This window comes from Erythranthe guttata, chromosome 9 (assembly GCF_056151865.1).
Source record: "Erythranthe guttata isolate IM_541 chromosome 9, IM_541, whole genome shotgun sequence".
Classification (NCBI taxonomy): domain Eukaryota; kingdom Viridiplantae; phylum Streptophyta; class Magnoliopsida; order Lamiales; family Phrymaceae; genus Erythranthe; species Erythranthe guttata.
Genome location: NC_142541.1, coordinates 4,610,871 through 4,628,744, shown reverse-complemented (window position 1 = coordinate 4,628,744; position 17,874 = coordinate 4,610,871). Strand labels below are relative to the sequence as shown.

Here is a 17,874-nt window from a genome sequence, read left to right as displayed (position 1 = left end):
AAGAAATTTGTATGGTATGCTTCATATGGATCAAATATGGAGATGAAAAGATTTCTTTGTTATATCGAAGGTGGACTAGTAAGTTCTATAAATTATTTCTTGTTTTTTTTTTTTCCTTTCCTTAAACAATAAATTCTATTATGATTAGAAAATGTGTGGAAGTATTTGCGGTTTTATATTATATGTTACTTTATTGAAATTTTATTTAAAAAATTATAGGTTGCGGGAATGCAAGAGGCATGCGAAGGTAGTAGGGACAAAACTCGACCAACGGAGGTGAAATGGCGCGCTGTTCCTTATCGTATGTTTTTCGGGCGTAACGCAACAAAAACATGGGGTCCTGGAGGCGTTGCGTTTCTTGATTTATACAGGAGTAGGATGCATAGAGCGCATATTAGGTTGTACAAAATCAGGTAATTAGCTTATGATTATGAATTAGCATATATTTGTATTTATGTATACATATATGTATTATTCCTTCATATGTTACTTAAATCGACTAATTTGTATCGATTTTTTTTTAAAGTCTTCAGCAGTTCAACGATGTTCTAAGACAAGAAAATACTAGAACACATGTGATGACTTCTCCGTTGTTCGGCTTGACTGACTTGAATTACATCGTTAGGAATAATCATGGGTACAAATTTGTGAAGGCTCTTAAGGTAATAATAATGTAATGCCGACAATTCTATGTTAATTGCATATTATGATTCGAAATATATATGTGTGTGTGTGTTATATAGAGCACATATCACTAGTAGAAAAATGACTTTTTATTACGACTATTAATTGTGGTAAAAAATATCAAAAGTTTAGTAATAAGGCTTTTATTACGAATTTGATATGAATTTGCCCCGTAGCAGATACGGGCGGGCATGATAAAAACTTTGCTACGAAAAAAGGCCGTAGCAAATATTTTTTTTGCTACCGTAACCTAGCATTTATTACGACTCCCAGATTGTCGCATAATAAAATGTACGTTTTGTAACGACTTTTAAACGTATAAAAAAAATCAGCAGTAAAAAGCCATTTTTCTACTAGTATATATATAATATATAAAAAGTGCTTTGTGGTTGATCATTTTGTTTTCAGAAAGGATGGTACAGAACAGTTCTCTACTTGGGAAAAGAGCAGAATCTACCGGTGTTGACATTTACGTAAGAACTTCCCGTTTCGATATCTTATAACGATTTAATATACCATAGGGAAAATTCAACTTCCCCCTCCCCTGGTACTATGGCTTGGTATCACTTACCCCCTTGTACTCTTAATATCGATTTGCCCCTTGTACTTGAAAAATTGTCTCAATGTGGCCATTAGTTGTCAGACATTTAACATTAACACCATTTGATCTAAACTCTGAAATTATAAAAATGCCACCCCTCCCAATTAAGTAATTATTAAAAAAAATCAAGACAACGGGAAAGCATAGTCTACCACGGCAACCACAATTTTTTTCTTTAATTATTTAAACTGGGAAGATTGATTTTTTTGTAATTTCAGAGTTTAAGGTCAACGGTCTGAAACTAACGTCGATGGCCACATTAAGACATTTTTTCAAATGCAGGGGGTCAAATCGATGCAATCAAGAGTGGAATGGATAAAGTGATATCGAGCAAGTACAAGAAAGGAAAGTATAATTTATCCTATATCATATATATAAATTAAATTTCATTGCACAAAAAGCTTTTTGTTTATGTTGTCTAATGAAAAACAAATATATGCATATGTGCAGATGCTCACCTTTAAAAATGGAAGCGTTCAGATCAAATAAACTGCCGATATGCGGACCATCGAAGGCGTATAAAGATATCATAATGAAGGCATTGGTTGAGGAGAGAAATCTCACACAAAATCAAGCACTGAATTACATCAGAGATTGTTACAAAAAGCCTCTAAGGGGATCGATTTTTAGCCATTATTGCCCTTGTTGCTTTTGGTGATTAATCGTTCTCCGATTATGGAACACGACGACGTACGATCTCGAAACTTCCGATCTCAAGTTAAGAATAATTAAATAAAGTTCATAATTGAAATTTTGCTTGTATTATTGGAGCTTTTTTGTTTGCCTCTTAGCAAGCATTCCAAATAATTTCTTATTTTGTTGATAGAATTGATTTTGTCAACAGTAATGAAGGGAACTTTATAAGTTGATGTGGGTACTTTATAACCTAATTTAAATGGAAATTTGGATATTGGTGGTAATAATTCTGGTATTTCGATAAAATTTTTAAATGTGTTCGGTATAGTTATAGTATGAGATATATTAAAGGGCAAATTGCACGTCACCCCTCTTAAGTTTCTTACTTTTGCACTCTAAATTTAAAAAATGTTAATGTCCCTGTTAACCACAAATTTTACGAGTCTGCAAAATATATAAATACGATACAAGAAAAACTGGAACAAATAATTATTATTAATAAAACGAGAATTCCCCTGATTCTTCTCTCCTATTCTATATTTGATTTAAGGGCTTAAAAGCTTGTTCTTAAATCGAACGAATTATTTTATATCACGGACACCTCGAATTCAAATATGTTATGAATTCGAGGTGGAGGCTCGAGACGTGAGCTTGAGAGCTCGATATGTGTCTTTGTGAATCTGTCTTTTATATGCACCGAAAGCCCTCTTTTTATAGCCACGAGCTAGGGTTTCTTGACTTGTAGGATGGGCCGGTCATTTGTAAAGCCCAAATATATAATGGACTTTGAGTGAGACCCAATTTAATAATCGATTTATTGGATTATTAATTAGCGATTTATCTCAAAATTTCGATGTCTACAGCCCCCCTTCAAAATGTTATTATTGTTGCAGATTGTCCCGATAATAAAATTTCGATGGACTATTCACCGGAATAGAGAGTTTTTTTTTGTACGTTACCCATTTAAATGTTATTTTTGTTGCATATTGCCACTTAAAAAATTATTTTTCCGCACATTGACTGTTTAAAATGTTATTTTTAGTACACGATGTCCACCAAAAATTGATTTTTGGGGCAAAATGCAACCAAAACAATATTTCGAAAGGCCGTTATCCCTTTTTGGAATTTTTAGGGAGAAAGTACGAAAATATGAATTTTTTAGGGGGTGAAATGCATTTTATTATATATTAATGCAAAAGGCATTAAGAGTATTTTGAATGAATTGAACAGAAAATTTGGACCATCCAAACCAAATATGGTCCAAAAAAATAGACAATAGACAGATTGATTTTCAATTAAAAAAATTAAACATAAAATTCAATTAAATATAGGTGTTTTTGTGCATAAGTCTCTGGCCAACTATCTTTATTATTCTAGGCTCAGGGGTTATATATTTTTCGCCAATAAGCACATCCCTTTAATATGTACTAACATTTTTTCCCTGTGCGATGCACGAGACATTATTTCAAAAGTGAAAAATATAATCAGTTTAATACATGATAAGAAAATATAGTATACTAACGTAGTAAAATTTAATAATGTATTATAATTCATATTTTATATAACATTAGTTTCTTTTTTTTTTTTAAATCTGACATATTAAGATTTATAATCCAAATATATAGATTAATAATGAATCGAATTTCTATCTTTATCTCTTAAGATTTGAGATATACTGATGAAAAATAGGAGATTGATAATTATTGAAAATTATAGTTAAAGAATTAGTAGACAAAAAATATTAAAAATAAATAATTACAAAAGTACCGTGAGATAAGATTTTTCAGGATTTAGTTTCAATCCTGATAATTGTTAAAGGTTATAGTTAGAAATTAGTAGAGTAAAAAATATTAAAAATATTTAATTACAGAAATACCATTAGGGATTTTTAGGGTTGCCTAACGTTTTTTTTTATATATAAGATTATAAATAAAGAAAAAATAATGTATATGACAAAATTACCCCCAATGCTTTACACCAAATTCTTAATTATAACCCCAATTTAATCAATTTTGCCCATAAAAATCCAATTTTGATTTATTTTTTTACTTTTTTTTTTCTTAAATTAGTTTTGTTGCAGGCGGTTTCCGGCATTGACTTTTTGATTTTTTTTTCCGCCGCTGGCTTCCGGCGTTGACTTTTTTTTTACCCTGCCGCTAAATGTTAACCGTAATTGTATTATCGTTAACAATAATTATACTGTCAATGACAATACATTAACGTAATTATACTGTCATTGATAGTACATTTATGTAATTGTACTGCCGTTGACTGTACAATTACAGTGAGCGACAATATTATTATTTTTTTGGTTTTTTTTTGTTTGATTTGTTGACAAGTCAACGTAGTCATTATGGTAAAATAATTGTAAACACAAAAATATTACTGTCAACCACATCAATATTACATTTGGGGTGGTTTTTTGTGTTTGAGTTGTTGACGGATTATCGTAATAATATTACTGTCTACTATTGTAATATTATTGTAAACACAATAATATTATTGTGGTTGTCTCAACCACATCAATATTAATTCTTTTGGATTTTTATTATGTTTATCTTTGTTCAACGGTCAACATATTAATATTACTCTATTACACTATAATACTGATTTTTGTTGTGTTAATATTACTGTGCTAGAGATTAATATAGCAATATTAATGTGTAAAACTGTAGTATAGTTAATATTACTGTGCTTAACAATAATATAGTTAATATTAATATTACTGGCAACCACAACAATATTGTTGTTTAAACGGGGCAAAAAGATGTTAACAAAAAAAATTCAATGTCGGAGACCGGCGATCAACGGCGGCGACAAACGAAATTGTACTAAAAATTGCATTTTGGGTCAAAATTGAATAATTTGTAAAAATTGGGGTCAAATTGAGGTTAAATTAAATTAAATGATGAAATTGAAGCATATTATAATGTGATGGGCTATTTTAGTCTTTCACAAACTCTGAACAATGTGTGAACTTTTTTTGTAAAAGAGTTTTTTTGTCTGGATCCATCTATGAATAAGTACATACCTTCATGAGCTTATTTGTAATGTGCCTTTAAATATAAACTAGCATTTTTTTCCCCGTGCAATGCACGAGATATTATTTCAAAAGTGAAAAAAATAATCAATTTAATATAGGGGAAATTGGCTAGACACCCCTTATTCTAGACTTATATAGGTGGAGATCCAATGTGTTAGATGAATATAGGTGTGGGTCCCCTGACTCAAAAAATTAATATAAATTAAATAATTTTACAAGTTATTAGACATAAATACCCTTAAATTATTAATTGTTTTATATGGAATTAGTTTTTTACGTAAAGAAGTGAGAAAACAAATCTTACATATCACTATCTTCCTTCCATAAATTTCTCTCTCTCATCCCTTCTCTATTCTAATCTCACGTATTTCTTTTTTTCTCTCTCTCCTTTCTCCTCTCTTATCTTCTCACGTATTTTTTCTTCTCTCCCTCCTTTCTCTTTTCACGATTTTTTCTCTCTCTCTCTCTCTCCTTTCTCCTCTCTACTTTTTCACGTTCTCTCTCTCCCTCCTTATACACTCTTTGATTTTTCAGATGGAATACATAGGGAAACAAAAGAGAGTTTCTTTACATTATGAGATTATATGTTGGTGAAAGAGTTAATAGCCGACAACACAACTCATTGCTTACAAAAAGTTAGCTCTTTACTTCTCCCTCTCTGTATTTATTTGTAGTGATTTTATAATTTTTATTTGTGTTTTCTAATTGATTTTGCTCCAGCAAACAACAAAAAAATTTTGCAATGGCAAAATAAATTTGAAGCTTATAACAGAAAACTGCAAATTGCAATCCATAACAGTTGATTTTTTTGCAAACTGCAAATCGCAATTTTAGACATTGGAAGATTTTGTTGTTGTTTTTTACATTTGTATTATGTTTATTATTTTGATTAATGTTGTTATTGCATTTGAATTTAGATGGTTTGGATCATATTTTCAGTTTGCTGTTCGCAATTAGATGAAGTAGTTTGTTGTTTGCATTTGGTCGATTCATAGGTAGTCTACTGTTTGCACTTAAATAATGCAAATTATATTTTTCAGTTTGTTGTTTGCAATTTGGTGAAATCATTGTGGATGTTTTTTTGAGAGTCTGCGTTTTTCAGCAAATATTTTCTTTTACGACGTGATGTTCTTTTATTTAAGGGTAAATTACACCCACACCCCTGAGGTATGCTTAAATAACTTTAAGGTTTCCCTGTGGTATCGATAATTACACTCACCCCCTTGAAAGGTAGTTATAAACTCTAATGGGATAATGCATTGGATACGTTGCTACGATAGAGTTCTAACGCTCTATTGGTTTTAGGATGTGGTGGAGACAACAAAGAGTTATGGGTGATTTAAGACATATTCGGGGAGCCATGTCACCACATAACTCCCCATATCTCTATGTTATCTCCACCACTACCTAAAAGTAATAGTTCATTAGAACCCTATCGGAATAATGTATCCAATGCATTACCCCGTTAGAGTTTATAACCACATTTCAGGGGGGTGAGTGTAATTATCAATACCATAGGGACCTTAAAATTATTTAAGTATACCTTAAGGGTGTGGGTGTAATTTACCCTTTAATTAAAATTGAGAGCAAGATTTTTTGGGGAATTTGATTTGATAGAGAGATTTTTGGGGGATTTAATTTGATAGAGATATTTTGGGGTGGTTTGATTTGGATTAATTAAGGGTATTTTTGCCATGATAAATACAATTAATTTATTAAAAAAATAGGATTTTTGACTATGATTTATTCACATAAAATTTGGACCTATAGCAAATTGCCCCTTTAATATATAATGTGAAAATATAGTAACATAGAAAAAATTAATAATGCAGTATTATAAATGTAACATATTAAGATTTAACAAATCGAATTTCTATCTTTATCTCTTAAGATTTGAGATACATTGATGAAAAATAGGTGATTGATAATTGTTGAAAATTATATTTAAAAAATTAGTAGAGAACAAAAATATTTAAAATAAATAATAACAGATGTACCATTCGGGTAGGATTCTTCACGGTTTAGTTTCAATTTTGATAATTGTTGAAAATTATAGTTAGAAATTAGTAGAGAAAAAATATTAAAAGTAAATAACTAGAAAAATCACATTAGGATTTTTAGGATTGCCCAACGTATCTTTATATTATAAATAAGATGTATATAATATTTGACAATTAAAATAGTTTACCAATCACAATCTATTGTATATTTTGACAATTAGAATGTCATAATTAAAAAAACACCCCCCTGAGGTATGGTCAAATTACAAAAACATCCCTCTTGTTTGGATAATTACAACCACCCCCTCAATTCCTCAAATTTAGTGAAATCTTCGAGATTATATGGAATATTATCACTTTTGTACTCGTTTTATCTCATTCAAACTCTACATTATGAAGCAAGATGATCATAATATGTGATTTTTAGCTTGTATATATCAGTTTTTGGTGCATCGAAAACTGTATTTTTACACAAAACGAGTACAAACTAGAGCAAATTTCACGGAATCTAGATGATTATGTTGAATTTGGCACCATAAAGGTGGAGGTGTAAGAAAAAATCATAGTTGAGGGGGTAGATGTAATTATCCAAACAAGAGGGGGGTTTTTATAATTTGACCATACCTCAGGGGTGTTTGTAATTTACCCTTAATTTTATAAATATCTTAATGTAATTGATATCCAAGACAAAAGTAAAACCACATCTCCAAAATTTGGACAATGATTTTCATCAAAAGAAGTACCCAAAGTACAAAAGACCCCCACCAAAAAAAAAACAGAGAAATAAAGAAAAAGGGCAACAATAGGAGGAGGACAAATAAAGGGTAAAAAAGTCAAATTGGGTAGAAGACGTTTGATTTCCAAGATTTCTGTGCAATTTTGCTTTTTTCCTTTCTACACCCGACTCTTTGCTGCTTCAAAATTCAAAACCGGAGGAGAAAAACCCAAGGAAAGAAAAAAATGGAGTTAAATGGTGGGATTGAGAGTTCACTGAGCAGAACAAACGATGCTGCTGCTGAAAAAGATCCGCGCGTGGGTTTGATATATGATGCCAGGATGTGTGGACACCACGCGCTTGATGACGACGACCACCCGGAATCCCCTGCTCGCATTCGGGTCATCTGGGAAATTCTGAATTCTTCTGGGATTGCAAATAGGTTCCTTTTTTCTCTCACCCAATTTTTTGTGCATTAGTGTGTGTGTGTGTTTGTTGTGAATTTGGTTTGGTGTGCATGCTGTATGAATGGACACACACAATTAATTTTGGGTGAAGAATTTGAAAACGAAAGTAATATTTGTTTATGTTGTGGGAGGAGACAAAAAGACACTGTAGCAGGCAAATCGTGTCTAGATACGCTGTAGCAGTCAAATCACGTCTGAATATTAGAAAAAGAATTTTAAAACAAAAGTGATGCTTGTTCGTTTTTTAGTGAAAAACTAGGAACACCCAAACTCAAGTCAAATCATGTTTGAACGAGTGACACATTTTGGGAATTGTTTCGGAGAAATATTTTGCAAGTATTAACTAACATAGATTCGTTTTTGAATCTGAAAACAAAAGTGATTCTTGTTCGTTTTTGTAGTGAAAAACTATGAACACCCAAAGTCAAGTCAAATCTTGTTTGAACGAGAGATACATTTTTGGAATTGTTTCAAAGAAATATTTTGTAAGTATGAACAAACATAGATTTGGCAGCAATTGTCCACGTGGGGGAGGCCCGAGTATGAGCGACCCACAATAGAATGATGTGGACGCTTGTGTATGCTGAATGCACTATAAGGCTAGGATTTACACTTTTCCTGACACCAATTGATGTTAGGACAACTGGTAGCGCCTGAGGTTCTACAAATTCGTTTCGTTTTGGGAAAACAGAGTTAACAAAACCACAATGCTAGCAAACATTGTCTTAGGTTCTTGCAATTATTTTCTTCAATCATGTTCGGAGTTTTGTTTCCTAATGCAGAAACAGTTGTTTGTTTTTTTTACAAAAAAATGTGCTAAAACGGCAGTGCTTTCTTTCAAGATCTAAGACAATGCTCTTACCCCTTTCCTTTAACTGCTTCGACTTTGAATTTTCCACTTAAATGAAGATATGAGTTTTGCTCGAAATTTTCTTTTTTGCTCGAAGAAATTTTCGTTTGAAAGATGTTTAACACTTGGCATTTCCAGATGTGTTATTTTGGATGCCAAGGACGCTGAGGATAATCATTTAGCTTTGGTTCACACCAAAAATCATATTAATTTGATCAAGAATATTAGCTCCGAAAACTCCGACTCTAAGTTGATAAGAATTGCTGCATCATATAACTCCGTATATTTCAACCAAGGATCATCAGAAGCCGCTTATCTTTCTGCCGGCTCGGTTATAGAGGTACGCCTTTTCAATACTATATCCTACATCGAGAATGTTACAAAATTAAGTCTTTAATTTTTTTTAAGTAGAAATCATATCTGATTCCTGGACATGGTTTTTTATTTAATTATTTTTTTTTCGGGTTTCTCCGACTATGTATTTTCGGTACCTTAGATTGCAGAGAAAGTTGCTAAAGGGAAACTCGATTCTGGATTTGCTATCGTCAGGCCGCCTGGACATCATGCAGAAGAATCCAGACCGATGGGATTTTGCCTGTACAGCAATGTTGCTGTTGCTACGCGATTTCTACTGAATGAAAGAGTGAGAGAGCTCGTTTAAATTTCAATTTTAATTCTAATCACGAATATGCAAGTTCATTTTAAACTTTTTTTTTTAAATAATCTTGTAGAGCGAGTTGGGGATCGGCAAAATCCTGATTGTTGATTGGGACGTACATCACGGAAACGGTACTCAAAATACGTTCTACAACGACCCTCGAGTACTTTTCTTCTCAGTGCATAGGTACATCAAAATTTTCATTTCGCATTTTAATCTGTTGATCGGGATTTTAATTTTGTCGTCTGAATTAGGTATAATAACGGCGATTTCTATCCGGGTGGTAATGGTGGGTCCCACATCATGACCGGAAAAGGAGAAGGCGCCGGCTACAATATTAATGTACCTTGGGAGAATGGTGGGTGCCGAGATGCCGACTACCTTGCTGTTTGGGACCACGTATTAATCCCCGTTGCCAAACAATTCAATCCCGACTTGATTTTTATCTCTGCTGGATTCGATGCAGGTTAGCTTTTATTAATGAATCGATTTTTAAATTCATGAAATAAAAAATTAAATTCACGACTTTTCAATTCCTGTGATTTTGATTTGAACAGCCGTAGGTGATCCTCTAGGGGGCTGTTCTGTTACCCCGTACGGTTACTCAGTCATGCTTGACAAGGTTAGCACTTGAAATTACTAAATCATTATTCAATAGAGAAAAACGATAAATTACGGCTACCCCTGAGGTAAGGTCAAATTACGAAAAAACCCCTTCTGTTTGGGTAAGTACAACCACCCTCTCAACTATGAATCTTTTTACGCGTCCACTCTTAACTCCTATGGTGTCAAATTCAACAGAATCTTCTAGATTCCATAGAATGTTCTCTAGTTTGTACCCGTTTTGTGCAAAAATGTTGTTTCTGATGCACCACAATCTGATATTTATAAAGGGACACATCTTATTTCAAAATGTGGAGCTCGAATGGGGTAAAACGGATAGAAATTGGAGAATATTCCACATAATCTACAAGATTCCACTAAATTTGATACCGCAAGGGTGGATGTGTAAGAAGATTCATAGTTGAGGGGTGGTTGTAATTATCCAAACATGAGGGGGCTTTTCGTAATTTGACCTTACCTTAGGGTGGCCGTAATTTACCCAAAAGAAAAACCATCCCGTCATCTTTCTATTGTTCATCCTACTTCCATGCAATTTCCACAACTCCTTTTCAATGTTCATTCTCTTTTTTTTATTTATTTTTTATTTTATTTTTTTTTTTTTTAATTTTTTTCCCTTTTATATGTAGTTGATGGGGTTTGCGGGAGGAAAGATTGTTATGGCACTCGAAGGTGGATACGATCTCAATTCATTAGCAAAATCAGCTAAGGCATGTGTCGAAGTATTGCTACATGACAAGCCTGTAATTCGGTCCTTGAATGTATATCCTTTTGAATCTACGTGGCGGGTGATACAAATGGTAAAACTAATAGATTAAACGTTTTCTTGCTATATATAGAAACTTTGATAAACTATCTGTAATTCGCATGTTTATTCCATTTTAGGTACGTAAAGAATTGAGTAAGTATTGGCCGATACTTGCTGCGGAATTACCAGAAGAGTTGATTAGTCAGGCATCGCCGTTTGTGGTAAGAAGTTATTGTCATTCTTTATCTTTTAATGTTGCACAGTATTTTGTGGAAATTAGATGCCACACCTGGTTATTTACGCTGGGTGGATTTGAACCGTAGATCTACACATAATCACACACACACCCATGTGTATGTGTGCTTAGTGGGTTGTTATTTTATCGAATCTACGGTTCAAATCCACCCGGTGTAAATAACCAGGTGTAGCATCTAACGCCCCGTATTTTGGAGACCGTCAACATATTTTGACAACTCTGACGCTCTCAGCGTGCTAAGTTGAAGAAAGTTAAAACAAAGAAGACTAAAATGTGTTTCAAATAGTGACGGGGCTTACGTTTTACCTAGGAGGAAGAATGATTCGTCTTTATGATACCAATGGCGTGGGAGGCGGAGATAATTTTTTTAAGTTTTACTGATTTGCCCTTCCTTTTTGTGCATAAGAAGAAACTAATAACTTCTGCAGTATTAGAATTATGATATTAAACTCGAAACTTCTTCCGTAACACTAACAGAAATTCTACCTGTTAATCTGAACATCTGTTCTCTGAGCTTTTAGAACTTTGCATTTTTCAGTAATACTAACAATATTATCTAAGTCCCTTTTTTTTGTCTTTTTTTTTAACAAAAAGAATCTCATTAGATTTGAAAGTTGATTCCATGGTTTTCAATGTTTTCAAAAGTTGATTCGATTTAAAATAAATATAGTCGTTAATTGGAGAACTAAAGTTGTCACCGGATATCTTCGCAATGTTGTCAAGTGCTATATATGTCCGTATTCTATAATGTTTACTTCCTAATTGATCTTCCGTAATAAATGCACTAAAATTTCCATCTTTGTTAGATGATCGATTTCTTGAGTCCTTTTTTTCTTTAAATTCCATTTATTTTCACTTACATCTTGTTTTTCGTCATTCGCAATTCGTATTTAGAAATATACGATAAGGCACTCTTCTTAGCAATTATTAGCGCCGACCAAATAGGTAAGGAATTGTAGAAGGGAAAAAAAACGTTAATTCGTAAGTAAAATCCTTTCATATAAGGTCACCCTTTGTAATTGTTTTTACTATAAGTCCCTCGACCAAAAGCACTAACTGCGGCCCACAAGAATTGCAGACCCAAGTCCGAGCATTTATTTTCAGTCCATGGACTTATAGCAAACATAGAAATAAAGGGTGTCTTTTTAGTTTATAGCAATATAATTTTGCTCATTGAGTAATAAATCAACAAACTACCTTTAAGACAAGCATACTTGTTAAAATAAATATATTGTTCGTTCGTAGTTAAAATCGAGAAACCTTGTATTTGCTCGTGAAACAATAAATCAACTAAGTTCACGTTTTAATATAACTTCGGTCACGTAAATTTCATTTCAAAATGTCATGTATAGCAAGTATATTTGTTTATTATTTTCTCCCTCGATAGGTAGGTGCATCAGATTTCGGAACCTTTACATGAATACGAGTTCCCTCGACAGCACTTATTTTATCCGCTATAATATCTAGCAATATCCTCGATAGTAGAATAGTTGAGTGTTTCATTGACTGTAGACACAAAAAACGAGGATACATCATTTACGATAAATCTCTTGTCGTTTTCTATCTTTTGGAGGTTTCTGGAAAACCAATCTTCCAATTTAACTATCATGAATTCGACCGGCTCTTAGAAGAATCTTATTTAGTGTCATAAAGGCCAATGACCCTCTCCTACGTAAACCTCGTTGCTAATTCTTTATATTATATTTTAAAAATATAATATCATTGTATTTCATTTTTCATTGCTCCCGATTGGCCTTGGGCCAATACAAGAACTAAAATTGAATTACGGACTGATATTTCCGAATTGTAGTAGATTTTTTCGGGTTCATCTATCCAATATCGTGTCCGCTTTAAATCTATTTGCTATTAGTATTTTCATAGAGTCGTACTTTCTAACGAACCCCCTAATGTAGGTTTCAAGCTCTGATTCTGAAGGTGAGCATGAGAACGATTCTATCAACGAATCCGAAGAAGTTCAAACAATTGAAGACATTATACAACCTTTCACTAACCTTAAAGTCACCGGGGATTGTCAAGGTAACCGATGCTTTTAAATTAATTCCTAATCGGAAAGTGAATCTCGCATTTTTGAAATTAATTTTGCTGAATTAAACCGTTGACCTTACACAATCAAGATTCAACTACCGCTTCACCGTCATGGAGATCGGAGCTTTCGAAAATTTACGTATGGTACGCAACTTATGGATCGAACATGAACCTATCGAGATTCCGTTGCTATATTGAAGGCGGACAGGTAAAAGTATCTCAAAATATTCCCTCTTTCGATATGTTTCGTGCATGCAATATGTATATATATATATATATATATATATATATATATATATATATATATATATATATATATATATATATATATATATATATATATATATATATAATAATTTCTTTATATAACTTTCAGACAGAAGGAATGAGAAGGCCATGCGTCGGTTCGATGGATAAAAGGATGCCCGAAGAGACTGTTTGGAAGACTTTTCCTCATCGTTTGTTCTTTGGTCGGGATCGTACGGCTACGTGGGGTCTTGGAGGTGTTGCTTTTCTTCATCCCAATAGTTATGCCGGCGAGAATACATACATGTGCATGTATAAAATTACGTACGTAATTTCGTTCCGATCTCCTTTAACATAACATTTTTTAAGTGGTGTGGTGGTAATCTAATCAAATCTCTCATCGTACGCTTAAACTACTTAGAATATTATTAAATGTTCATTGAGGCTGTTTGGACGAGTCATTTGACAAAGAATTTCAAATGGGAAGTTTACAGTTTTCACCCCTCAAGTTTGCAACAATTTCACATTTGCCCCCCCCCCCCCCCCCCCCCCCCCCCCATGTTCACGTAAAAACACATTTGGTCCCTCATGTTTTAATAATTTGACACTTTTTTGTCATTTCCATCAATTTACCGTTAGTCCGTTAGTTATGTAGTGACGGACATACGTTTGTTTCCGCTAGTGTTTACTGAAATTAATGGAAAGGACTAAAAGTGTTGAATTTTTTAAACATGAGGGACCAAATATGAAATATGTGCAAACTTGTGAGATGAAAACTGTATTTTTCCCAATTTCAAATCCATAGCTCTCATTTTTAGGTTTTTTGAGCTATTTTGGTGGATTTCAAATCGCTTCCAATGGTAGTCATTTTAAACCCTCCCCATTTAGATTCATTTGAAATCCATTCATTTGAATTTAATTCTTTTTTGGCTATTTTTTTTAATCTTTTTTTCTTTTTAATTTTTAATTTTTTGTATTAGGCTGGAACAATTTAATGACGTGCTGCTTCAAGAGAATATTTCAAGCTACGACATGAGTCGACCTTTATTTGATTTGACTGCATTACAGACTATACAAACTGAAAAGTGCATCCCTGTGGAATCTGTCCAGGTATGGTAGACGCTCGTGTATTGTTTGCTCTGTGTTGAACCTTAAAAAAAATCCCAGCAATTTTAATTCCAACATGTATCTGCATGTTTTTCCGCGTTAACGTATCTAGATGTAATTGTACGTTTTTCTTTGTTCCGTATATGTGTGGCATAAGTAGTATATAATGATAGTTCTTGTGAACTAAAGGTTACTTTTGTATCAAAATAAATATTTCTAGAATATGATATTGTAACTAACCATTAGCCTGATAAATTAATTCGTTTTCATAAGGTTGGTATCTTTATCAATTTTCGTTTATTTGACAACTGTTTTTTTCAAATGCAGAGAGGCTGGTACCACAACGTCGTTTACTTGGGAAAGGAAAACGATATTCCAATTCTTACGATGACGTATGTTAATAAGTGTTTTTATACAATATATATATATATATATTTTTTTTTTTTTCTTACACTTTACATCTATTAATATATGTATGCGAGATTTGTGTTAAACGGACTTTGTGGTGTTTTAACATTTATTTACATTGTCGCGTTGCTTAAAATTCAGGTGCACCATTTCGGATGTAGATAGTTTCGTATCAGGTAAATATCGGGTGAATCCACCATGTAAAGAGTATGCTAATACCTTGGTTAAAGGGCTTGTGCAAGGGAAACAACTCTCGGAAGAGGAAGCCTCGGCTTACATCAAGGAAGCATCTACAAAACCTTTATGAATTTCATTTATAATTATCGACTAATGAATTATTTAATTTAATTTACTAAAAGCTTGGTGCAGTTATTGATTTTGTTGTAATTTTTTTATTTATTAGCAAATTGTTGGAAATACAATTAGTATATCGTATCATATTAGATAGCTATTGATTTTGGCTTAGGGGCCACTCTTTTGCTGTTGCTAATTTAACATCAACTTGTTGGTGTGTACAGTATTGCTGACTGTGACTTTTTGATTCGTATATCATGGTTGTTAAATTAATACAGTTGGGACTTACAAAATTTTATTAATTTTGCGTAATATTAAATTGTCGAATTAGTAATTTATCACGTTGTCACTGAGTTGGGAGAGAGAAATTATTGTTTATGTGAGGTCATTAGTTATTGAGGTTCTACTGTATTTATTAGTGACCGTCGGATGTGGAGGAAGAAGCAGAGGAACAGGCTGTTGAGAAAGAAGAAGAAGCACTCATCGTCGGAGGAGAATCAACGGGAATTGTTGATGAAGGTATTCATTATTTTTTTTTTTTTTTTTAATTTTTACTTCTATTTAGTTTTCTAGTATTGGTTTTGTCATGTGTCCATAAATTGTTTATGCAGTGGCCAACAATGGTTGACAAACACTTTGAATTGTTCCTGTTCTTTTTTATGAACATTGAAATGCTAATCTGTGTCTTTTTGTATAAATTATTTATTTTATTTATTTTATTCATGTTAGGGATTGGTTAAATGTGTGGTGTGGCGGCGTTGTGGTGACGATGGGAGGCAGATCTAGGGTTTTTTTGTGAATCAGGCGGAGGACGGCGCGGCTACAAAAATTCCAATTGTATAAATTAATTATAATGTTTGTATATTTTTTTGTTTTTGTAAAATATAGTTGATTTTTGAAATTATTTTTGCAGTTGTGATTTGTTATTTTTAGTAGCAGATTCTTAATCGACTATGCTTCATCATAGTTGATTAATATACCTGATATAGAAAAAAAATTAAAAAACAAAAAAAAAATCTTTTAAAAGAATTTCCTTAATCGACTATGTATCATAGTCGATTTACCTTAATCAACTATGCTTCATAGTCGATTTAATAAAACTGATCAAAAAATAAAAAAAGAAAAAAACCCGCTGATGACCAGTGCGTGACACAATGATGATGTGGCGGGCAGGCCTAGAATTAAAAAAGTAATATCTCAAAATGTGTGAACTTTTCTCAAATGGAGCAAAATATTTTGGGCTTCTCCCCATTAAAAAAACTAATGGGAGAGTTTTCTCAAATAGCCCCTTCTAGAAAATATCTAATCAACATAAGATTATGACATAAACTGTGTATTTCCATAATAATTTTTTTTTTATCTTATATATAAAAGAAAGAAACGCTAGGGTAACCTAAGAAACCCTAATGGCATATTTGTAACAATAAATTAATTTATGTGTAAATATATTAATTTTATCTCCTGTTTTGCATCTATGTGTTTTTTCTAATTATTTTAACACCAAATCTCGGCTAGAACAATCATAATCCACTACATCTATATTTTTTTTTAATAATAATTATTATTATTTCCAGCCTATTTTTTTTTAATAAAAAATATGCTTCATTTATTTAATGATTGACAATTAAGTTTTTATAGTTTTTTTAATGAGTTTGTATTATTAAATCCGTATAAATGTTGATGTTGTTTTTGATATCACTAATAAATTTTATTATAATTATAATTATTATGTATTAAACTAATAATTATTTTCATTTGAAAAGTTATCCCGTGCATCGCACGGGGAAAAATGCTACTTATTATATAAAATACAAGTATAAATACCCATCATTCCAATCAATTCCACTCATTTATACTCTCCACTCGAATTTTACACTCATAGAAAATTAAAAAAATAGTTCATGCCCGAAATGGCTGCAAAGAGGAAAATAATTTTTTTTTTTTTTTTTTTCATAGTTTTACATGTCCTTTATTCATTATTTTGATATAGTGAATGTGTCTAATAGTTATTTACACATGTACATGTATTTCGCCTAACATGTTATTTGTTGTTTGTTTATGTTATTTTTGTAGATATTATTGATAACATCGACATATGTGCTATGTGTGACGACATCGATTGAGTCGGACCATTACAAAGAATTTTGTGGATCTCACATGAATTGTGCGAGAAAAAAATACTCATTTTTCTATTTCTTAAAAGAATGTCATCCAAGTGATAGATGTAAAAAATAATATGTAATTAATAATTTTATATTCTTTATATAAATGTCTGTAATTTTTTTAATATTGTTTCATCAAGTTCATATAATAGATGGATATATATGTAATTTTGCTATTTAAAATTTATGTATTTTATTTTGTAATTTATGTAAAGTTGCATCATCTGTTTTTTTTTTTGTTTTGGATTTTTTTTGTTTTCGTCTTTTTTCTTGATTTGGTTTTTTTCTTTTTCTTTTTTGAATCTATTTGTCTTACTAAATTGTAATGAAAT

At 32.0% G+C, this 17,874-nt stretch overlaps 1 protein-coding gene across 1 annotated transcript; it reads left to right on the top strand.

Annotated features, from left to right (window-relative positions):
* The first annotated feature begins 7,647 nt into the window (after positions 1–7,647).
* On the top strand, positions 7,648–15,673 carry HDA05 (histone deacetylase 5). Its single transcript, XM_088823595.1, has 14 exons — positions 7,648–8,121; positions 9,135–9,336; positions 9,493–9,639; positions 9,728–9,840; positions 9,909–10,120; positions 10,212–10,276; positions 10,905–11,075; positions 11,161–11,244; positions 13,193–13,316; positions 13,415–13,533; positions 13,702–13,895; positions 14,552–14,681; positions 15,006–15,070; positions 15,228–15,673. The coding sequence occupies exons 1-14, from the start codon at positions 7,925–7,927 to the stop codon at positions 15,391–15,393; spliced, it is 1,989 nt and encodes a 662-aa protein (XP_088679721.1). The 5' UTR covers positions 7,648–7,924; the 3' UTR covers positions 15,394–15,673.
* Positions 15,674–17,874: the final 2,201 nt, after the last annotated feature.

What these genes read in the sequence shown, in the direction of transcription:
- HDA05 (XM_088823595.1), top strand. Translation starts at nt 7,925, where the DNA reads ATGGAGTTAAATGGTGGGATTGAGAGTTCACTGAGCAGAACAAACGAT. An exon ending in CGTGGCGGGTGATACAAATG is followed by an intron (nt 11,076 to 11,160) that starts GTAAAACTAATA and finishes ATTCCATTTTAG; the next exon opens with GTACGTAAAGAATTGAGTAA. An exon ending in ATGTGCATGTATAAAATTAC is followed by an intron (nt 13,896 to 14,551) that starts GTACGTAATTTC and finishes TTTTTGTATTAG; the next exon opens with GCTGGAACAATTTAATGACG.